The sequence below is a fragment of the Equus quagga genome, chromosome 8 (genome assembly GCF_021613505.1).
Source record: "Equus quagga isolate Etosha38 chromosome 8, UCLA_HA_Equagga_1.0, whole genome shotgun sequence".
NCBI lineage: Eukaryota > Metazoa > Chordata > Mammalia > Perissodactyla > Equidae > Equus > Equus quagga.
In genome coordinates this window covers 70,173,676-70,198,441 of record NC_060274.1, presented here as the reverse complement: position 1 = coordinate 70,198,441, position 24,766 = coordinate 70,173,676, and the positions used below count along the sequence as shown (strand labels likewise).

At 34.4% G+C, this 24,766-nt stretch overlaps 1 protein-coding gene across 1 annotated transcript in view; it reads left to right on the top strand.

The window, feature by feature from the left end:
- Window positions 1–20,611, top strand: part of VWDE (von Willebrand factor D and EGF domains) — a 68,946-nt gene extending 48,335 nt beyond the window's left edge. Inside the window, exons 19-29 of the mRNA XM_046670202.1 lie at window positions 529–669; window positions 7,316–7,411; window positions 7,493–7,588; window positions 8,436–8,531; window positions 9,055–9,150; window positions 10,403–10,498; window positions 14,001–14,096; window positions 14,201–14,296; window positions 15,084–15,179; window positions 17,421–17,524; window positions 20,394–20,611. Coding sequence (XP_046526158.1) covers window positions 529–669; window positions 7,316–7,411; window positions 7,493–7,588; window positions 8,436–8,531; window positions 9,055–9,150; window positions 10,403–10,498; window positions 14,001–14,096; window positions 14,201–14,296; window positions 15,084–15,179; window positions 17,421–17,524; window positions 20,394–20,408 — 1,028 coding nt within the window. The 3' untranslated portion in view covers window positions 20,409–20,611. The remainder of the gene's footprint in view (window positions 1–528; window positions 670–7,315; window positions 7,412–7,492; window positions 7,589–8,435; window positions 8,532–9,054; window positions 9,151–10,402; window positions 10,499–14,000; window positions 14,097–14,200; window positions 14,297–15,083; window positions 15,180–17,420; window positions 17,525–20,393) is intronic.
- The last annotated feature ends 4,155 nt before the right edge of the window (window positions 20,612–24,766 follow it).

The window sequence follows — 24,766 nt, the reverse complement described above, 5'->3', positions numbered from 1 at the left end:
GGGTGAATGGGACCTTAGAAACATCTGTCAGTCAGCTCGCACTGCCCTAACAGAATACCACAGACTGAGTGACTTAGACAATAGAAATTTTTTTTTTCTCACGGTTTTGGAGGCTAGAAGTTCAAGGTCAAGGTGCCAGCAAGGTTGGTTTCTGGCTTCTCTCTTTGGCTTGCAGATGGCTGCTGTCACAGTATCCTCACATGCACACTCCTTGTTCTTCTCCTCTTCTTATGAGGCCACCAGTCCTACTGGATGGGGGCCCAATTAAATGACCTCATTTAACCTTAATTACCTCCTTAATAGCCCCATCTCCAAAGACAGTCACATTTAGAGTTAGAGTTTCAACACATGAATTTTGGGGAAAACAGCTCAGTCCATAACGAAAAGATTTCCTGAAGAGATAACATTTAAGCTAGTTCTCTAATTTGCACAGTTCAATCCAGGTGGCATTTGTATTGCATGCTCTTATTCGCAGTGCTTTGGTTTTATAATGGTTTAACTATCTGTTTTTCATGTATACATTTACAGTGGAAACGCAGTTTTTAAATGAATTTACTACACGTACTGTGGTTCACACAAGGTCTGAGAAAAGTGTAACTAAGGGAGAGGATGGTGAAAACGCCACACAGAAGGAGAGGCATGTTAAGCCAACAAATGGAAATGCCTCTAGTAAGTAACGGTCTTAGTTAAAATCTGAGGATAATACCTCCCATTTGTCTTCCAGAAGACCAGCATAGTTATTCCTCAGGTATTTTTATTGTTAGAAAGATCACCCAAGATTGTATATGCAGCTTACAAATTATTCTTTTTCTTACTAATCTATTAAATCCTCTGGCTTATATTCCATAAAAATGATTCATGTTGCATAAGGAGCAAGTGATGTTATTTAAAGTGATTTCAGGGAAGTTTATGGTTGAAAGTGACCATTTCAAACTTACATTCTTTGAATCCCTGGTCATCCAACATCTGCTCAAACCCTAGAAGTAATCAGAAACTCATTAGTTCATAAGGCCTCTCCCTCTTCATAGTGCTCTCTTTATAATTCTCATTTTATTCAGTAACATTCCATGATTGTCTTCATAAAGATCTTGCACAGTTCACATTAGCTTTCTTTGTCATCTGTCATTCTGTAATGTTAGCTGTTCATTTTACAAAATATCATTGCAGTTGTTCATCTGGCAAGATATTGTTGATTGTTGCAATATAAGAGAACTATCATGATTTTATGTTATTCATGCATCCACTTGCCTTACTAGACACTCTTATTTACATTACTTTTTTGTAGTTGATTCTCTTTCTTGGTTTTATAGGTAGACAATAATATTTTTTGCAAACAGTGAGTTTGTCTTTTACTCTTATTTACTTTTTTATTATAATAGTAACTAAGATTTAGTCTATATTTATGACATGCCAGCACTAGGTAAGTATTTTTTATGTATTATCTCATTCGATCCTCATAATAGCCATATACAGGAAAGGTTATTATTTCCACTTTACAGATGTGTAAACAGAGGCATGGATAGATTAAGTGATCTGTTCAGATTTACAGAGTTTGTAAATTGTAGAAGGGAGATTTGAATTTGCGCAATCTAACTGCAGAGTCCCAGCTCTCACACTTAGACTCTCATTGTAGTGGCTGGGACCTCCAATGAAAGTGCGTACGCATGGAATAACTTTGATTCTTAATGGTTTTAATGGAAATTCTTCCTATGTTTCACCATTGAGTATGACATCATTGTAGATTTCTGCTAGAAACACTTCATCCAGTTAAGGAGTTTTCCTTTAATTTTTGCTCAGAATTTCCTCTTTAGTTTTAAATCAGGAATGGGTTTTACATTTTACCAAATGCTTTTTCAGTGTCATTTTTTTACTTGCTGTAATTTCTGTTAATGTTTCCTTAGAGTTTTTCAGAGTGTTTTTAACAAAAGATTGAAGTATCAAATTACTTTTTAACATTACTTTATATTATTTTCTTCATTAATATCTTAGTGTAATTATGTACTGTAATTGTGTTAGTAGAGATACAGGTCTGTTTTGTCCTGATGTGGTAATCTGTAACTACACTGCTGCATTTGATTTGGTAGTATCGTTACGAAGCTAGGGCTTGCTGCCCAATGTGCATAGAAGACAATACTATAGCACCAGCTTTTGAGAAAAGAAAAAGCTTTATTGTGAGGTTGACCAGCAAGGAGACAGAAGGCAAGGCTCTCAAATCTGTCTCCCCAGTCCAGAGTTCAGGGTGAAATTTAAGGGGTTAGGGGCAGAAGCTTATTTGCTAGTCTCAAATCAGTTGATATATGGTAATCAAACTTCTGGAAGCCAGACTTTCCTTATTGAAGGACTTCTTGCTTCATAAAGGGCTCAGGTGGCAACATTTCTGAAGGTTCTTGGTTCCAGGATTGTCCTGAGGCTATGGGTCCCTGCCTGGTTCATGCACAGTGCTGTCTGTTATTGAGCAAAGTTTAATTAACCAACAGCCTGCTATAAGGAAGCAAAATAGTTTAAGCTGGTCAAGGTTTTATGTGCTGTCTCAGTATTTTGTTTAAAATTTTTATGTATTTTCACAAATAATATTATCTATAAGATAATACTACCTGAATATTTATAAAACTTTCTATATCTTTCTGTGCTTTGCAACAGTTTTGTAAAATATTCTTTCCTTGATTATTTGGTAAATTTTTTCCATTAGATCATCTGCCCTGGCACCATTTAGGGGTTGATTTTAGATTATTTTTCTATTACTTTCATGGCATTTGTTCTATCACTTAATCTACCTCTTTCTTAGTCAATTTAAGCATTTATATTTTGCAAAAAAATCATTTATCTCATGGAGATTTCAACTTATTTTAAAATTATCTGTAGTATTCTTGTATAATTTAAAATTCTCTCCATATATGCAGTTTTTTCTCTTCTCTTATCTCCAAGGTTTTTTAGTTGTATCTTCCCACTCTTTTTTTTCTGGATAGAACTTGCCAAATGTTATCTATTTAATTGTTTTTTTCAAATAATCATTTAGATTTTCCTTTCTATTAATTGTCTGTTCATAACTTTTCTTTGACTTTTTGTAGATTTTTAAGAATATTTTCTATATTCTGGTCAATCTTCCTTTACATAACATGTACTTGAATTTATCTTTTTTATGTGGCTTACCTCAATCTATGTTGTCATTTTATGCAGGGATATTAAAATTTTATATAGGCATCTTTTTTTACAGCTTTTATTTATAGCTTCCATTGACAAGGATCTCCCAACTTCTATGTTATGCATGTGATGTCTTAAATTATCTTATATGATGTTTATTATTTTATATTTTCCATTTAGTTTTTAATCCATCTGGAATTTATTAATTTATGAAATGAGAGGTCTAATATTATTTTTCTTCCAGATGAATAAGTAATTATGTATTATCATTTGCAAAATAAGTCACACTTTTCACACTGAATTTAAATACCTTTTTCTTTTTGGTGAGGAAGTTTGGCCCTGAGGTAACATCAGTTGCCAATCTCACTCTCTTTTCCTTGAGGAAGATTGTCCCTGAGCTAATGTCTGTCCTAGTCTTCCTCTATTTTGCATGTGGGACGCTGCTACAGCATGGCTTGATAAGCTGTGCACAGTCCCACACCTGGGATCTGAACCTGCAAACCCCAGGCTGCTGAAGCGTAGTTCGTGAACTTAACCACTACACCACTGGGCTGGTTCCTAAATACCATGTTTTTTATTTATTAAATTCACATATATATTGAGATATATTTCTGAGCTTGTTATTATGGTTTTTTTTAATCTAACAGTCTTTTCCTATGCCAGTAATGCATTGCTTTGATTAGTTTGGCTTTATAATACACCTTAATATTGGTAAGGCAAATATCCACTCACAGTTCTTCTATTTTGTAATTTTTTAGATATTTCTGATATGTGCTGTAATATGAACATGAAGGTCATTATGTTAAATTTCAAAATAAAACAATGTATTTTACTAATATTCGGGTGCTAATAAATTGTCCTTCCTTCCTTTCTTCTGCTATTTTTTTTAGGAATCTAGAATTAATTCCGATTCTTCTCCACTTTTTCCTCCAATCCTAATACCAAAACCTCTCCTAGGGAGAGGTTCACATAAGGCAGTTTGGGACGAGAAGGAACAGTCCTTCAGTGCACAGCGCCTGGGGGAGGGGGGCCTGACCTTCCCCGGATGTTCTAAGGCAGGGCCTTAATCAGTTCCTCTGAGAACTGATGGGCCAGGGCCTCTTGCTCTTTCTATTTGTTGACACTTAACTGTGCTTCTTGCTTTGCTCTTATTTCTAGTTGGGGCTATATTTGGTTCACTCTTGTTTGAGTCTGAAGCCACGTGCTGTCTGGGTTTTATGAAGTCCTCAAAATTACCAAAAATCTTCCATTGCCCTTGCTTCTGTTTGTCAGTTATGTTAAGGATTACTTTTTACTTTTGTTTTTAGTTTGTTGTCTTCTGTCTTTTTCTGATTTTGATTGAGTTTGGTTTGGTTTTTTCTTGTCTCATATTGTGAGGGTTTTGAGAAGAACTGTGCATGAAAATGGTGTAAAATCAAACCCTACATTGGCGGTAGAGAGTGTAAAAGGGAAACACGTCTAGTGACTGCTTAAAGTATGCCCATGCTCTAAAATTAGACTTTTCCATACCAAAGAAATAAAAAAAAGAGTTATAAGGAAAATAAAGTACCTGGAAGAGAGAAAAAATGATGAAACTCCCCCTTCAAAAAGAAGACACACAAACATGTTTTAATTTCTAGTTAAGTAATCAAGAAAGATAGGGAAGTAAAGTCTCATTTTGTCACATGGGTAAAATGATTGGAGCCACAGTTCTTTGCCTCTCATACAAAATAGCATTTATCCAACTTACCAAACAATTTTCACCTAAGCATTCTGTTTCTGTCCTCCCCTTTCCAGCTGAAATTAGTTGTTCGCTCTTTGCTCCTATGGGTTTTGTGACTGCCACTCCTATAGCGGCGATCACAGTTGCTGTGTTGAGTTGCTCACAAGTCTGTGTCCTTGACAACAGCGAGTTTCTCAAGGATGGGGCTGTGTTCTCCTTTGCTGTGAACCTGATGTGTATTAGGTAGTCAATAAATGTTTGTTGGCTATTTCTAACTCAATAAAGTTATTAGTTATTTTTCTTTAACTTTTATACTCTTTAACCTTCTGTCTTATCTTGTGTATCCAAATAGATTATAAGTTCCTTGGAGGCGGGAACTGTGTGATGACTTATTACTGCAGGGCTCCTAGTATAGTGTTATACATCTAACAGACATTAAATGAAGGGATGAATTACTTAATGTTAAATACTGTGGGTAGAGCCAAACAGTAATAAATGTTATTGACTAACTTTTTTTTCTTTTTTGGCACTTTAGATATAAAATTTCAGCCATCATCAACAGAGCATTCACTAATTGGTACAAGCCTTACCCATAGTCCTGCTACTATCAAAAAGTTCTCGGACACAACCAACGACATTGCACTCTTCTCATTAAAATCAGTTACAACTCAAATGAATAATTCAGAGAAGCCTATTTCCCATCAGATATCAGATTTTGAATATGTGGATCATATCCTCAATACAAATCTCAGCCTGGATGAGTGGGAAGTTCCTGTGAACAATCATAGTTCTTTACGCACCAAGCTAAACAGCTTCCATGGTGAAGTAAAGGCTGTTATCCAGGGCACCATCCAAACAGAAGCAAGAGGGTATAATTCTTCAACTAACAGGTCTACCCAAAGTTACACACAGTATAAGAATGAGTTTGCATCATCAGTTACTAGAGCAATCGCTATTTTGCCAGAAAAGCCTGGATTGACCAAATTATCAACTTGTGCTGAATCACCTTGCTTTCTTGGTGTTTCCTGTGTGCCAACCACAGATGGTCACTTCCGATGTGGACGCTGCCCCTTTGGGTATTACGGAGATGGTATCAATTGCAGAGGTAGTATGGCAACTCTTCAGAAGATATAAAGAAAACTATGTAGTTTACATTTAATTTAGAAAATATTCTTTTCTATTTATTAATTTCTGCTTATTCCATTTATTTCACTCATTTCTATTCAATTTATCAATTTATTTGTGTGTTTTCTCTTCACATTTCAAAAAACATAAAAACTAGTGTTTCTGAGATTTTTTTAAATAATGTTAATATTATATAGTATTATAATTATATAATATATATTATAAATATATTTATTGAGTACCTACTGTGTTCCAAGGTCTGTGGAAAAATTCTTTATCAGTTATGTCACATAATCCACAAGAACTCCAGATGTTGGGTGTTATTTTTCCCATTTTACAGATGAGAAAGCAGAGTTAGAGGGTTGAGGACTTTCCTGGCATTAAGCAGCTAGAGAAAGAAAATAACAATGTGGTCTGGGTTCTTTTTAGCTCACAGTGGGTATTTAGCACTTTAAATGACTAAATCTGGCATACTTCCTTATTTGCATAAATTAGATTTCTCTGTAATTCCTCCAACTCTTGAGAAGAAAACAAGTTGGGCATCACTTTAATTTTGAAAAGAGTGTTTACTTCTTTTCACAATTATCAGCATTGTTTTCTCTAATGCAAATCAAATTTCTGGCTTTGACAACATGGAAGCTATTTTGTGTTGTTCTTACTGTTTTGTTTGGTTTGTGTTTTGATTTATTTGAGACCAGCTTAAGCATAGAGCTGTTGGAGTGTTCCTTTGTTCTCAGTATTACAGAGAGGAAATTTGTTTTTTCTTTTTTCTGTAGGACTAATGGTAGTAAATCTTCAATACTTAAATGTTTATAACATAAAACTCCTTATTATTAACAAATAAAACAAAACAATGTCATGCATTTCACTTGCCTCAGGAAGTGTTGAATGCTTACCAGTTAGAATATATCAGGTTGTTAGAGAAGCTTAAGGAATACAAACCTATAAGCTTACGGTGTGTTCCTGGTATCTTGCTCTTTGAAATCCCCATGTTCCCTGGCTTCACCAACATTTACCTAATTATTAAGTAGCCAAAACATCTGCCCTCTGAAAAAGACTGTAATCCCACTTGTGGTTAGAAGCCATCCCTGATATCAGGTTTTGCTATCAGAATAATTACCACATATGGTACTTCTTTCTTACTCTATTAATCATTTTCCTCAGCCAATCTAGTAGTAAAACAAATATAAGGGAAAAATAATTTTATGGATAAACGTAGTGGTTATTGTGGATAACAATATCAAAATTTTCAAATTTCAGAGAGGTTTACTTTTATTATAACTAAGTCTACAGGCAACATGTATACGCTGTATCAACAATTCAGCCTTTTTCCCTTGGTTTTTGCAGCCATTTGTAGACACCCATGTGGAAAAAGCAGGGAGTGTGTTGCCCCCAACGTATGCAAATGTAAAACTGGTTACGCTGGTTCCAACTGCCAAACTGGTACGTACAGCACTCCTTAGTTTGCACAGTGAATTTCATTGATAATTGAGATTTCTAAACCATGAGCTTTATTTTATACAGCTCTATGTCATCCTGATTGCAAAAACCATGGAAAATGCATTAAGCCTAACGTTTGTGAATGTCCCCCAGGGCGTGGTGGAGCAACCTGTGATGAAGGTGATAATTCAAATTAAAAATCAAATAATAGAGCCAAAATAAAACAATCTTCTCTTAGAAACCTTTTTAAAGATAATTCAGCTTTACTGTATATATACTAATATATATTCATTAATGCTGGTGATGGAGTCTAAGTTTTTTTAAACATTTATTAAAAATAATTTGAAGAGTTTAAAAACTTAAATTTTCAAAATCAGAGACCCAAAGAGCAAAAGCTTATTCGTCCTTGGTAAAGTTATCTAAAGAAATACTTTTTTGAGATTTAGTTATAAGGTACCATATCCCTATAAATATTTTAGTGTCAAGCAAAGGATTCCTGATTATTGAGTGACGTGTCAAACGTGGTTCCAAGGAAGTGTTAAATACCGATAATTAGAAGATATCAGACAGCAAGAAGAAATCGTTAATTATTAATAAACTGAGAGCCATGTTAAATGCTTTCATGACAAGGCAAGGCACATTAACAAATTAAAGTAAATTTAGAATGAACTAGCAAACATTCAATATTAATGGCATATGAAAATAATCATGGAAATATAAAATTGTTCTATTTGTAGGGCAGGAATGCATAAGTCCAAGTTTTACTTTTCAGGTGAAAACTAAGATCATTATTTTCATCCAGTTAGCCAAAAGTTTTATAAAGCAAAACATGCTGATAATTTGTGAGTGTTTTCAGAGTGTGAATTCATATAGTCAATCTCCCAGAAGTAAATTTTATAGTAAAAGAGAACTGAGTTTATTATAAATTACTCTTAAAATAAAGTTTCATTGTGGCTGTGCTTCATAAATGTAAACTGACTTTTTTCTTAATTAAGAGCTGACTTACTAACATAATCTGTGTTTGCAGAACATTGCAGCCCACCTTGTCTACACGGTGGCACCTGCTTGGCTGGCAATCTCTGCACTTGTCCTTATGGTTTTGTAGGACCAAGATGTGAAACAAGTAAGCAAAGCTCTCTTGCAGTCTAATATAATGAAGTTGTTCTTTTGGATAGTTGATGGCTCTAATGCTGAGATAAACCCAAATCCTAAGTAAAAAACATACATTCATGATTTATTACGACGGTTATCATTCTGCATACTCTCTTCTTGACTCTATCCATGACCATTTCTTTGAGATAACAATTCCAATTTGTTGATTTGCATATAAATCTACCTTGTTTAATTATGTCTATGATTACTTTCATCAGTAACTGACGATTTTCTCAGATAGTCAAATCTTGTTTACCATTCAGCTCAATGATTTTCTACTTTCCCCATCTCTATTAGCAAATATATATATATATATCTGAATGTGAGAATTGGAGACCATTTAATGCCAAAGGATAAATTATTTTTATCTTTCTCTCTGATTTTATTCATTAGAGAATGTGATTGGCAGTTATGAGCCAGCTAGGAAACCGCCAATAATATGACCAATTCCAAGCCTAATTTACCTTCCTTTTCTTTTTATTCTGTGAACTTAGTGGTTTGTAACAGGCACTGTGAAAATGGAGGTGAATGTCTTACACCAGATGTTTGCCTGTGCAAGCCTGGCTGGTATGGACCCACCTGTAGCACAGGTAAAATCAGAAATATTTTCAATGACTATGTCAGTTAAAAGGAATTTAAAATGCACAATGTCCTAAAGACTTGCACCCAAAAATATAAAACTAGTCTGAGAAGATTGCTATGAAGTTTTTATTTCAGACAGACTTTTAAAACCCTATCTTTCATCTTCATTCATATTCTGGACCACGGAGTGTGTTTCAGCTTTACCATTATCCAACCCAACACTTTTTCTTTTTTTGCCTTTATAGTTCCCTCATCTACTTGTCTTATGGTAGAGAGAAACATATCTCTGTTGCATCTTTTAGATCTCTTTCAAGTTTTTTTTTGTTATAACACAGATATCCTATTTCATTAAACATTCAAGCAATTCTGAGTTAAGCGGACACCATCACATTATCCCATTTATTTATCACAGCATAAGACTTACTTCCTTGGCAGCAGCATTTGCAATTTTCTATGTTCAATCCCTTTTGATCTAATAACTTTTCTCAACATAAATGTAACTCAGCCTTTCCAGCTTGCTAACTATGTGTGAAGCATGATGCAAAGGCAAACAGAGATCAATTTGATTTTTGCCCTCATTTCAAGTAGTATATCATTAATGAAGAAGACATGGGACGCAATTATAAAAAAAGACTATGATGCAAGTTGGGTTCTAATAAGTAATGTAATAAATACACAATTCCTTGGAAGCAGAGGAGAAAGAAATTAAATTCTGGTAAGTGCAGTTTGGAAGAAAATAGTATTTGAGGTAGACCTTGAAGAATGGTTAAAATCTGGCTTGAAAAATGGAGCTGGGGGTGCCTTTCAAAGTATAACAAATATAAAGAAGCAGAAACAAAGAATGTTTTTAGTGTGCTAGGACTGAGTGCCGTGTTCCTATTCCAACTGGGAAGGAGACTTCAAGAGGTACATATGGCCACATGTATTTGAGCAGATTACAGACCATCCTGTTCGTGCTGTTGAAATGTCTTCTCCTAACTTTCAATCACTTTTTCAGCTTAAGAAGGGCATTCTGAATTCAGTTGTAGCCTCCATATTCTTAGCTTGATATTATTTGTCAACTTAATGAACAGATTTTCAAAGCTATTAACCAGTTATTTCATTCCTCTTATGTTTGGCAAAGTCTAATTAATTATAGGTTATGGGTTTTACTTGCAGTAAAAATAAAATATTTCAGTATCACCATTTGTACTTCTGTGCCACTTTCATTTTTTAAATAATAAAACTTTTATGGTCTTTCTCCCTCCTGCTGTTCATTAGCCTTGTGTGACCCTGTTTGCCTCAATGGTGGTTCCTGTAATAAGCCGAACACTTGCCTCTGTCAAAATGGATTCTTCGGTGCACAGTGTCAGAATGGTAATTATTCTTTCTTTATAAATAAAAGGCAAAGGGAAAGTTAGACATAAACAGAGCTCTGAGTAAACACAAAGAGACGAGTTTCAAAAGGGAAGATGCTATTTATTTTTTTCTCTATTTTTCTTCTTGTGATGTTACAGATTTAGCCACCACATGACCACTTCATAGAAACAGATCAGAGTTATTGTGAAAAATGGTTATATTTATTCAACATATGTTAGGCTCACAACCTTGGTGATTGTGCGGTTTTGTAGGACTAAGGTGTGAAACAAATAGGGAAAGTTCCTTTTCAGTCTATTGTAATGGAATGGTGTCATTTTTATTGTCTTCACAGCAAAAATGTTTGATTTGTGGTCAATCTAATGTCACTATTATCTCATGATCTCTCTCGACTTGTTTCATTAAGCATTTATGAGGAGCCACCTATGTACGGCGCTATGCAAGGTGACATGGAGACATAAAGATGCTTCATTTTTCCCCTTCATGGCCTGTTATTTTAACACTTTCCCTCATATAGTTAATGCTACAGGTTTTTTCAGAATAATGGGCGCTTCCTGAGGCTGACAGTATAGTCATGAATTAATGTCAATAAATGAAATTCAAAATGTATTTTCTGCATCTTCATATTTTTGAGTTTATGCAGAATATAGTGTAGATTTTTAGTAAAAGCATGTGAGACTATGTCATAATTTAAATCCTAAAATCTGTACTTTCCCTGCCATGTCACACTTTGATTTAATCCCATTTCTTTCGTTTGGAGGTTGGCTAGGATTCTTAGGTTGCAATTGAGGCAGAGAACAAATCATCACTCTGATACCAAATATATTGGCATAGGGAAAGAGTTCCTCTAAATCAGGTTTCCTCTAAGAAATCAGTTTGTGAAATGGAAAGAAGTAAGGACTAAGTTAAGGAAAATCTTCCAAACTAGGAGACTGTCTAAATCCAAGTTTATGAGTTATAGTGTAGTTTTGAGTGGAGAATGTAAGGAGAAAACGGAAAGCTTACATCTCTCATGCTATTTGCAGTAGATGAAAGATATAGTAAGAAAAGTTCTCCTCTAAAATTTATGTCAGCAGTTTAACTGGGAAAGGAGTGAAATCTCTGAATTATTAAGTTGAACTAAAAATCATCTATTGAATACATGTCATGTTGGCAGGTTTTGGAATTAACCAGTCTCTACAACTTCCTAGCCGGCATGGATTTTGAAAATGTACTTAAAGTCTCCAGACCGCAGACTTCTTGAGTTTCAAATTTGAACTAGACAGTTGCTGTGAGGCACAGGTGAGACATAGAGTGGACCACCTGCACATACAGATAGCACACGGCTAGTAGCATTAAGTAATAGTATTATTGTCATTAAGACATGCTACAGAAGATGCAGAAGAAAAAAACACAGTCTTTGTTCTTATTAGATCACATCCCCTTGTGAGCCTTATGTGAGCTCACATGATGGGAAGGGAAGATGGTACACACTTGGAAGACCATTGAAGAAATTAGGCAGAACATGATTAGAGGTAAATATGGGGAACATATACTGTGTTCTAAAAGATTTCAAAATAGGAAGAGAAAAATTGAGCTAGAAGCATCATGAAAGAGTTAAACTACTCTATTAATAAGCAAAGCTTTAAATGTGAGGCTGGAGAGATGATTAAATACATCTTCCAATTTCCTTCATCCCTTGAGTGCCATGAGCCCATTCCACACGGAGAGTGAGGCTGAATTACTTGGCTGTCTTTGGAGTTTGATGGAAGATCCATCTGAAGCCTAGAGAATCTCATAAATATATGTGTGAATGTAGATTTTTCTCCTAACCTTTCTTTTCCTAAAATTAGGAATAGGGGTGAGCATGACCAAGCCTAAGTTTTATGCTGTTTCTCCATGTTACTTTAATTATGTATACTTTTTTGTCTAAATGTAATATTTATCTCTACACTCAAGTTTTGCGGAGTAGATGAATATTGATTATAGCAAGGTTACCCATTATAAATAGGTCTTCTGTTCTTTTTTTTTTTAGTTTTAAATTTCTAACCATAGTTATTTCCTATGGTGTTTGTGTAATGGAAAGAATACATTTTTTCCTAATAAATAGAAATAATATCAACTTGTATAAAGATTAGAAAGCAGAAAATGTAAAAGTATTTCCCTGTTATAAAAAGTACCAATAAAAAATGCCAGGCAGGGGCTGGCCCTGTGGCCTGAGTGGTTAAGTTCCTGCGCTCCGCTTCCGCGGCCCAGGGTGTCACTGGTTCCGATCCTGGGCACGGACATGGCACCACTGATGAGTGACGAGTGGTACACTGAGTCGGTGTCCCACATGCCACAGCTGGAGGGACCCACAACTGAAATATACATCTATGTACTGGGGGGATTTGGGGAGAAAAAGCAGGAAAAAAAAAGAAGATTGGCAACAGTCTTAGCTCAGGTGCCAATCTTTAAAAAAAAAAAAAAAATGCCAGAGAAAGCAGACTCAAGCACTAACTAAAGTAGTCTAAAATAGTAGAAATTATCCATTTGATAAAATTATTCAATTATATTGTTACATAAAGTGCTACATTATTTTCATTTGTAAACCCACTGGAAATCAGTTGAATTTTCCTTACAGTATTTGGAAATAAAGAAAACAGTTATTAATGATGGATCTAGTTCTAAAGGGGTCAGTCTGCAACAGCTCTGTTACCGAAACCAGTTAATTTGACATTCATTTTTAAAATACAGACTTAAATCCACTTAATTATTATTTAGGGAAAAATTAAATTTAAAAATTTCCAGGCATGTTTGCTTATGTATTATTATTTTTTAAATAACTGCATTTAATTGTCATATCTGGAAGAAACATAGAGCAATAATAATCCTCTCATGAGCGATAAATATTAACTTCTGGATTCCATGGAACAAAATCATATACATAGAAGATACTAGTACAGTGTATTCAAGATTATCCAATATATATTCCCCAAAATGCCAAGGATTTATTGTTAAAAAGATTTTTACCAAGAATTCACAGGAGTTAGTCAAATATATATTGCTGCCTTCGTGACCTCCGTGGGTTTTCAGACATTAATTTAGAAGTATCTTCTAAATAGCATGTGACAGATTGTTGAGATTTTTCTAATTTCCACAGGAACAGATTCATTCTTATTTTGAGTTAGGTTTTGACTTATTTTCTCGGTTTTGCCCAGACCATTTCACTCTTTATTTCAAAGTATGGTGAAACAGAAGATAAGGTTCATAATACGTGCACCATAATACCAAAGACTCCATTCGTCATGAACACTTCACCAATACATTTCAAATTGTGCTAACCCACTAGCGGGTTATAGCTATGAGCATTGTATTTTATGATTTAGAAAGGACAGTTTTAATGACTTGCAGTTGTGATCTTTTATTCCAAGAGCACATTTCTCTGCCTTATGGCCCCATAGATAACAAGCACGTGATCAATATGTAATATATAATAATGGAATATGTAATATTCACAGACTGCTGCCATGTGTTCTTTCAGCTATCTGTCACCCTCCCTGTAAGAATGGTGGCCACTGCATGAGAAATAATGTGTGCACCTGCCGTGAAGGATACACTGGTAGGAGATGCCAAAAAAGTAAGACACCACTAAATGTATTTGCCAACTACAAGTAAAGCGAACACGTTAAATAGCAAAACTATTGCTATTTAAGGACTGATATTTCATCCTTTTACCTTAAGGTATCTGTGATCCCATGTGCATGAATGGAGGAAAATGTGTGGCACCAAACATTTGCTCTTGTCCTTCTGGTTGGATTGGGAAACAATGCGGCACACGTAAGAGGAATACTCTTAAATGCTAAAGCTGCGTCCTTATGGGAACACAAAGCAGATTTTTCCTTGTTTTTGTTTGTTTGTTTTTATTTTTGCTTATTTGTTCCTACTTTGGGAGGTATCTTTTTGAAATGGAAAGAGTAAAATGTCAGAGATCCTCTGAACTCATTCTTTCAGAGGAAGAGGTTATACTGTGTTTTCCAGTCGGTCCGCTGCAGTTGCCTGGATAAATGACGCATCTTTGTCTTGATCTCCTAATCTTAAGTAGGGGTCAGGGGAAAGTTTTTTCCCTGATTTCTTTACTGATTTCTTGGCCCCATCTCAGGCTAACCACTTCAGAACCTCCCAAGGTAGGGTGCCACTGTTTTCACACCTGGCAGTTTTTGAGATGATAGCAGCTCTCTCTCATTCAAATGTTTCATTTTTTTCTTTTTATACAATTGTTATTTAAAATTAGCAGCATTATAGTATTATTTTATATTTGTATGATACTATTATAGTGTATTTGTTAGAGTGAAAAATGAGAAGCAGCATAAATGTCCAACAGCTGGGGAAAAGTTAAATCACAATGCATTCAATCAGTGGAATATTATACAACCATTAAAATCATTTTCCAAGAATACGTAGTGACATTGGAGAATGTTCCTGATAAAATGTTAAGGGAAAATATCCTTTAATCATTGATTTTTAACTGTTTGCCTTTTTTTTACCTTAATGAAAATTTTTGTGGTTTATGATAGGATTTGACAAGTAAATTAAATTTTTAGTTTGTTTATATTTCTATTTGCAGCTATTTGCTTTCAGAAATGTAAGAATGGTGGTGAATGTATTGCTCCCAATGTATGCCATTGTCCTGCCTCATGGGAAGGAGTGCAATGTCAAATACGTAAGCCTACAGGATTGTTTTCTCCTGTATGTTCTGATCCTGCATCTGTTAGCATTATTAAACAAAGTATAGCATTAGGAGAAATCCACAGGGAAAAATTCCAGCATGCTGATCCATTTAAAAATAATGGTTTTCGAAATAAAAGGAAATCTTCTCCATTTTTATATCCATTTAAAAGAAGAAAGTATGGCTTAATATATTAATATTTTGTATGACATAGATAATTCCAAATTATGGTCTGTGGGTTGCCAATGAAATTCCCTCAGGTGAGCCACAGAGGATTTTAATATACAGCTTAAATATTCTTTCATAGTATAAATATATATCTATCATGGAAATCATAGAAAATATGAAAAAGCTTTAAAAAATTTATTCAGTCCAAATTTCACCACATAGAACTAATTTCTGTTAAGATTTTGGTATTTTAATATATTTTTATATGGTTTTAGACATAAATTTTTACAAAGATGAGATCTCAGAGTACAGAGGAAAATCAAATTTTATACAATTTGGAAATTTATGAAAACCTGAAATAAAATTTTAAAATATTAACGAAGATTAACCTAATGGGAAAAATTGGAAATCTCGCAAAAATATTTTCAAATGATAGATAATTATGTAATTCCAAAACTGGTGGTTCAAGTGTACTGTAAACTGAAATTACACAGTTGCAACATGACCATGCCTTTTTTACTAAAAATACCTGCCCTGCTTTTCAGTGTCTTATGAACCAAACTGTTTCCATGTATCAGAGACTCTGCATATAATTTTCATAACTCTTAAACTTTATTTTATTAGTAATTGCTATCATAATTTATACATTTCTCATCTTAGGAAAATATTACCAAAGAATTTATTAAGTGCTAGTACTTACATAAGAAATATGTACTTGAAAATAAATAATTCTGATTGGAAGTTAGATATGGTAAAATCTAGAAAAAAGAGCTAGGAACCTCAATTTGGGCTACTCGTTCTGGAGAGAGTTCTCTGTGGACCATGAGAGAGAATGAGGAGATGTTAAAAGCACATTGATGTGGAAATATGCTCCCATGATTGTAGATTGAGGCACTCTGAACACGGCCTGAAGATGTGCACCCTGTTTTTGCATCTTGCAGCACTTTTATGTGAATTTTTAAAAGTCCCCTTCCTCAAAATGCTTTATTTCCAACTGTCTGGAAACTATTGACATTGTTATTTGAACAAGAAGTGTTGCTGCCATCTGCTGGAAAACTGTTGTAGTAAATATTCAAATCTGTGATGTCTGTGATGTGAATGGTGCTTCCTTTGCTGTCGAGCTTTGGGCATTACACAACCTGCCTAACCTCACACAAGAGCCGTGATGAAAACGTAACTCTTCGATGTTGCATTTATACCAAAGAGAATATTATTCTTGAATTATGCAAGCTTCCAATATCAGCTATTGAAGCAGATACCTCTCCCATGAAAAATGTAACTGTTGCATATAATTTTATATTACGCTTACTTTAATTTGATATTACTTAAAAGCATTTTCCATGTCCTTAAAAGCATAACTTTAAATGATACATTAAGTTCTATAATATAAATTCTGTAAATCACTTGACCTTTCCCCTTATGTTGAATATTTTAGTTATTTACAAGTTATTACTATTTTAAGTATTATCAGCGTTTTCTCTGTATATGGGGGTAGGTAAACAGAGAGATGATAGGTAGATAGATAGATAATTGGATGATAGATAAATAGATAGATGTTGAAAAATAGTGAGATAGATATAGATTTTTAAAAATTTCATTGGGAGAGATTTTAAGGAAGAAATTCCTAGTACAGACTGTGAAAATCTTTAGAAAATTTCCAAGAGTTGTTTCACATTAAACTTCCAATGGTAGTATATAAAGTTGCCTGTTTTTCCATATACTGGCCAGTACTGAATTGTCTCTTTTAAATTTTTGCTAAATTGTTAAAAAGCAAATTATAATCTAAGCGCTATCTTCTGCTACTGATTTGAAACTCCTCTCTAAAGAAAACAAAAATTGTAAAAGTGTTGTTTTGAGTTTTGGGTGTTTTGTTTTTTGATGTGTGTGTGAGTGTGTGTGCGCACTCGCATGCTCTGGTTGCAGGAAGATAAGAGGGCAGCTGGTCATTCATAGATTCTTATGCCTATTTTTGTAGGTGAGTCACTGAATAGCTTCAGACCACTAGAATGAATATGTTACAAGCATTTGTATCAAAAGATGGTAATTGTAAAAATTTGTGTATTGCAGCAATTTGCAATCAAAAGTGTCTTTATGGAGGCAGATGTGTATTTCCCAATGTATGCTCTTGCCGCACTGGATATTCTGGAGACAAATGTGAAAAGAAAATACAGGTATTTTAAATTTTAAAGTGAAAATAAATATTAGATATTGACATCTGCTAGCTACTCAGATACTCTACTTAGTATTTGATGCCTATCTGTTAATGTTTTATTTTCTTTTATTTCCAAAATAAAAAGATATACAAGGATTTATATTTGCCTCTAAAACTAAAAAACTAAAACTAAAAATAATCATTTCTGTGTCATTATAGAGTTATCTTATTATTCAAAATTTTGATGTACACAAATAATTTCATTGTGCAGATACAGCTGTCAAATGTAATGCGTTATTTCATGGCAGTGGAGTTGAGAGAGAGCAAATATTCCACGATATGGATTTAAGACACCACTGATTTATATTTTGGTTAAATACTGGATCAAAAGGCCACCCTCACTCCTCTCAAAAATAATCCACCACTTTTTTGTTTTTTTTTTAAGGAAGATTAGCCCCGAGCTAACTGCTGCCAATCCTCTTCTTTTTGCTGAGGAAGACTGGCCCTGAACTAACATGCATGCCCATCTTCCGCTACTTTATATGTAGGATGCCCACCACAGCATGGCTTAGCAAGCGGTGCCATGTCTGCACCCGGGATCCGAACCGGCGAATCCCGGGCTGCCGAGGCAGAACGTGCGCACTTAACTGCTGCGCCACTGGGCTAGCCCCCAATCCGCCACTTTTAAATCAATGAATCACTACTTCATTGATTTGGGGTGGGCCTAAACATTTTTAGTGGGTCGTGTGTCACTAAAGCCTTGTCTATCCTCATACTTTTCCCTGACAGTGTTCTTTCTCTTCATTTGCTCCCTATTAAAATCCATTCCAGGGAAAGCAATAAAAAAAACTCTTGCCATCATTAGAATTAGGATTTATTTGTATTTCAGAAATCAAGAAACCAAAGGAAGAGCAGAAGCTTTCTTAGAGTTTCTGAAATTGTCCCGCAGTTACTATATACTACACTATATAGCCAGTGCTATATAAATATCTATTCAAAGAGTTTCTGTGATCATACTGGTGCCTCTAAGATTAAACTGAATTTTTTTTGGTCTTTAATCTTAAATTTCTGAATATCAACGGCTGAGACATTTTTTCAGTCCTAATTCCTACATATACCAGGGTGGCTCTAATGATCACCAAAAAATTGCAGCAAAACTTAAAAATTTCTTAAACTTAATCAGTGTTAGTTTTAACTTAAAAACCAATTATATGCTATTTAGTACTTCAAAAAGCCTAAGGGTCATGAATATCAAAGTATGCTGGAGCACTGTAATTTGAAAAATGATAAGGAATTTTCTTCTTGAAGCATGATACTGGATCAGTCTGGCTTCAAGGCAAAGTGGATGTATTTATATTCTCCTAGTACTGGTGTTCATCCTGGAAGGATATGGCCCCATTTTGAAAAAAACAAGATCATAATGGTACTATGGTTTGAAACAAAAGTTATTGAGAACTCATTTGATCAGCTATTGTTGAAAAAAATAAAAATAAAAGCTTGAGTTCTTTGGGTTTGAAGGTAGCTGAAATATATATTATTTTATTTTATTTGAGATTTTTATGCCACAGAAAACCCTATAACCTCAAAAGCTTTCAACTCTGCTGACATACTAAATTGGTTACTTCTCTGTATTCCATTTTGATGTATTTCTTTACATCTGAATCTTTCCTCATGTGATCAATAGCAGATCATCTTCATCTGCATTAATGTTGCTTCAGAGGCTGCCTCTGGAACCATATTAGGGAAAGAAAGAACAGAAGATCACGGGGAAGGAAAAGGAGAACAAAAATGAAAAGACTGGTTCAAGGGCCATATGTCCTGCTTTACTCTAACCTGCTCTCCCAAGTTCCTTACTTCATTTCTCTCTCCAGCTTTGTTCGGTTGCTCACTGGTGCCATTTCATTCGTTTTTGATATTTCTTTGGCTCCTAAACATAGGGTAAAAAAACCAAATTTTGCTTTAGCAGGAAAAAACCCAGCTACCATTTATGGTATTGACAGAACCCTCCCTAACTGCTCCCGGCTCCCCTCTGACCTCCCTTCCCAAAGGAGAGTTCAGGCTGGTGAAATCACCTCCTGGCCCTTCTTGGATCACCCTGAGGTAGTGGGTGAAAAAAAGAAATGGAGGATATTGATTGGATTGCTAGAATTTCAATGGAAAAAAAAAAAGCCAAATAAAGAGAATTCCTGGCTAGAAACAAAAGACACAGAGAAAGGGGAAGTGGTCAAGGGAGGTCCTAAGGAGAGTGGGTTAATAAAATCTTTGAGATGCTTCATAACCTGCAGCCTAGCTGCTAACTTTGGCCCTGCCACTTATTGGCTCTGTGAACTTGGGCAAGGTATTGAACTCCTCTGAGCCTGTTTCTTTATCTGTAACATGGGGATAATAAGGACACCTAATTATAGGGTTGTTATAAGGATTAAATATGTTAATATATGTGAAGTACCTAGAACCGTGCCTGGTATATAGAAAATACTATGTAAGTTTGTGATGAGTTACTACATTGAATAGGACAGAGTGAGGTGAGGGAAAAGGATGGGGAAAGAGACTGGAGAGAAATGTTGCAATGCATTGAAACAGTCTTTTCCTGAAGGATCAGGAAAAATTTATGCAGTTTTACTGAAGATGGATGTTTCTTGAATGTATCCGTTTGCCAAGATGGAGTCAGGTAGTGTCCAAGCTCCATTCACTCACAACTGTTTTGATATTTAAATATGATCTTGATTAGGTCCTAATTTTGTAAAAGCGGTATTTAGACTCTAGTGGCAAGCATAGAATTGAGAGAGCTTTATGTACCATGTCAGAGGGAAGGAGGCAGCAAATAATGCGTAAGGGTGGAATGGTTTTCTAACATTTATTGAAACTTTATTTTCCTCTTCCTACTACAGATAAAACGCCATTGAGTAATGTCAAGTATATGAATTACAAGCCTATATCTTAAGAATGGAAATTTTTATTCAGAAAAAGTTGAAGTAAACTACTCGATGTTTATTTGAACATCATCTTAAAAACTATTTTAAAGACTGAAGAAACTAATAAAATATGGAGTGGTCTTAGCTGTCATTGTTATAGAACAATGAAAATAGAAAAACAGCATTTTTATAGAAAAGCAAAGAAGAAATCCAGGTAATCTAAATTTGACTTTGAAATGTGATTTGATATTTACATATTGACATGATGTATCTGATATTCCAGACATTCACAATATTTAATAAACTGAATATTTTCCCAATCCTTGCTGTGGTGGTGTCTTTATCATCAGGGATCAATCAGCAAAACAGAAGCCACTTGATGTATCCAGATATAAAGTATTTAATGTAGAATTGGGAGGTCACAGGACTGTTGGAAGAGCCAGGGGTAGGGGTGGGGGGCAGTGAGGGGTGGTCAGGAAAGCAGCTGCTGAAGGTCAGAGAGATTGAGCCTGAAGACATCAGCCTAAAGCACCAAGCAGGGGCCTTTCAGAAGCTTTTCTAGAGCTGCTGCAATACTTCAGAATCTTCAAAAACTACCACCAACTATCTCAGGCAAAGTGGGTTATTGTCAAAAATTTGCTGGAAAACCACTGTGAATCTTTCAGCTATCCAAGTATCTAGCTGCAAATACCTCTGAAAAAAATAATGACTTCCTATTCATTTCCATCTTCTCACTCTCAGAAAACCTTTTCTCATTGGCAAATTCTAACCCAAAATCACATAGAGAAAGGGATTCTGGAGAATGTAGTTACCAGCCTTAGAATGAAGTGACAGTGGTGCCAAGGTGACAACAGTGAGCTGACACAAGACATAATAGGAGTTCTGCATTTTATTGCTTTGGACTATATTCCAGAGATAAAGCCATCACTTCTCAGTGATAGAAACACCATATTTAGTTTTGTCTGTTTATTTTGCACATCCAGTCTTTCTTCTGCTATGACCTGTACCCTTTCTGAACAAGAGGAAAGACATACTAAAATTTTGGTTTTAAAAGATTTACTTGGTCATTGTGTTTATATGGAAACAAAACCTGAAAATGTCTGTTTCATCTTTCCATTCTTTCGGTACCGTGATCTATTTTGGTGTAGAAGCTAGAGAGAAACTATCACAAGATCACATCCTTCCACCAATATCAAAAGAGAAGTGGAAGCTTAATAAAAGCAAAATTAAATGACATCAATTATTGGGGAAGTGGGTAATGTCAACAGGGAATATATATATTTGAGAGGTTTGTCTCAGAGATGCAAATAATTATAGGTTAGCTAGAATTATAAATCTTCCAAACCCTACTGTCTAATATTTGATCTCAAACTTTTCATTTGTCTTTCAAAAAACATTTTAATTTGAACATACATATTTTGAATTATATGAGTTTACAAAACTCTTTTGTTCTTTTAAATAGAGTGAGCATTCCTAAGCCATGTCTAAACCATAAGATAAAATAAGACATTATTAGAATAAAATGATTGCTAATTTTGACAAGAATCTTTTAAGTAATAGCATCCAATGTCAGAATTAAAGAGATTTTAACCAATCATTTTATGTTTGCTGCAAGAAAGGTTGTTTTAAAGAATTACTTAGAGTTTAATGTTTCACTATGTTTCATTTCATTACCAAAAATACAGAAATATAAATGCAAAGTAAACCTTTGAAAATTAGTATGCACTTAAATTTTTAAGCTCTTGTGAGAATGAGTACTAGAAAGAAAAAATACTCTAGATAAAAATGAATACTTTTTTAAAGTTAATAATTGGAACTGAAATTCCAACAAAAATATATATAATGAAAATCTATACAATTTTTATATCCATCTCTTTGCCACCTTTGCTCAGTACACAGCATGGCAATTTTATCAATAGCCTTATTAAATTGATTTTCAGTGTATACTTTTTATGGTTACAATATTATAATTGCTCAAGAATTTATTCTGAAATGTCTCAACCAATACTTTAAATCTTTCATAAATATTTCCTAGATCCACACCAAGAATCCCAAGCTACAATTAAAATATTAATCAGTATATTATTCATTTATAATAGATTTAATGGACCCATATATGCTGATAATGAAGAAATGCTATGGTTTACAGATTTTATATAAAAGTACTCCTTATGAAAGCTAATGACTCATGCAAATGAAAGTAATGTTTTAGAAACATAATGTGAGTTTAGAAAGCAAGTAATTTAATAAATTTATGGAGAAGAAATTTGATTTTTTCTTTTTTCTTGGTGATATTTTCACATCTATTAACTTAAAAATTTTTATCCAAAATCTGTTTGAAAAATGCTTTGAAGATGAGTGTTTGAGAATGTAAGCAAAAGTACTTTAAAATGTGTAATTTTCAATGTTTACCTTTTAAATCATTTTCCAAAAAGAATTCAGATCATAGACTTTGTTTAATATGCTTGGCTATTTTGTATTTATTCATGTTAAGATTTAAATGAAATGTTTGAGTTATCAAATATTCTATCCTTTCTTTGATCCTCTATTTAAAATACAGAGCTTCTCTAAACTTTAAAATATGCCTAGTAGCCTTCATTCTAAAATATTAAAGTATCATAATCTTTTTGATAGAATTATAAACGTATCTTATTCACATATTATAAAACTTATCTGAATTGCAACATACATAATAAAATTTTAAATTTCAGGTTAGATATATTTGGGGATATTTGGAGCCCATAATAGAAACGTATACATATTGTATATATTATATCCATTTAATAAACACCATTATAACTATGTAAATGTTTTTAAAGTATTTACGTGCTGGAGTTTAAACCATGCATATTTATAATAATCAAATTAATATAATATTTTGCTTTTTTATGCCACTTAATTTATTCTTTATGGTATGCATACCAGTTACTTCTAAAATGAGATGAAGTGGTGTACATATTAAATAAAGTGTTAAATAGAGAAAAAAACACAGTAAACACAGAAAACCTAAAAATAGAAACATTGTATTGCATATCTAAAATGTGATAAATTATAAATAAGAAATAAATATTAGGCAGAGTTATAAGATTCTATCTTTTTTTTTTTATAAAAGAGGAATAGCCGTTTGTACACAGAAAGCAAAATAGGTGGTCTCAGTGGGATGTACTAATTAATTCTTATATAATGGACACTGAATAGCCCTGCAGCTGATATTTTCTCAATCACTGTTTGCAAATGATACTGAAAATATCAACCTAATTCTTGTTTATAGAAAAAAGTCTGACAGTCGTAAGATTGCATAAGTCTTAAACACATTTTCTTCGTCTGATCAGGTAGATGAAATGGTATATTTGTAAAGAGCAGTAAAACAGAGTTGTGCTGAAATCCCTAATATTTAATGTTGAATAAGAAACATCTTATAAAGCCTATTCCTAGATACCTTCCATTTTTCATAGAACTCAGCCCTTAATCCCTTTGCAGACAGGCTGCAAAAATTGACCCTGTTGATTAGTTCTTGTCAGGTGTTTTTCCCCACTTTTCAATTTGCTTCACAAGGACCTCCTCATATCACTCTTTCTTGATGTTGAAAAACGGACAGGATCCTTGACACTGCACATTCCCTAGTGATCATGTCACAGTGGCCTGGAGTGATCCAAAGTTTGCTGTGGACGAGTATGTGGGAATGCTACCTGTCTCTGGTGTTGAAGAGTGGATAACTGCTCTGTTTCCTTCATTTTCTATCCAACGGCTCACATGGGTGAAAACCACCTCCCTTCTCTCAGGTGGGAGCCATCAAGTTGAGGTTTAAGTTTGCTTCAACTCAATGAGAATGGTGGTCTTTTAAAAGGATGCAGAGAAATCTCACAGAGCTCAAGGACAAGATGTGAAGCTGGGCTTAATGGGAACCAGGAAGCAATCAAGAAAGGAGACTCTCTTTTGGTTTTTTGGAGCTGCATAGAAGATCTCTTTTTGTCTTCTCTGTAAAGTTCTGGTTCTCTCCGCCCATTGCCGTCCTTTGCTGATCTTCATCAAGATCCAAAGTGGCCATCAGATCTACACAGCAATCCTTCGGTTCCTATAGCTGCCACTCATTGGCTGGAAAACATGTTGTTTAGTTCAAAAGCCTTAAGTGAGAAAAATCTCAGAGGGTAATGACCGGTCAGTGGATTAGGTAGGCTTGAGCCAGTGTCCATCTCTGGGCAATCAGCCATGATCAGGGCCAGCAGAGTCATACAGTGGGTGCAGCTGCCTGTGTGTTAGGCTATGGGAAAGTTCATGTTCTGAGTTGGGCATGCAACAGATCTGAATACAGGAAGTTCCCAGGATGCCATGGTTTCCAGACTTCTGTG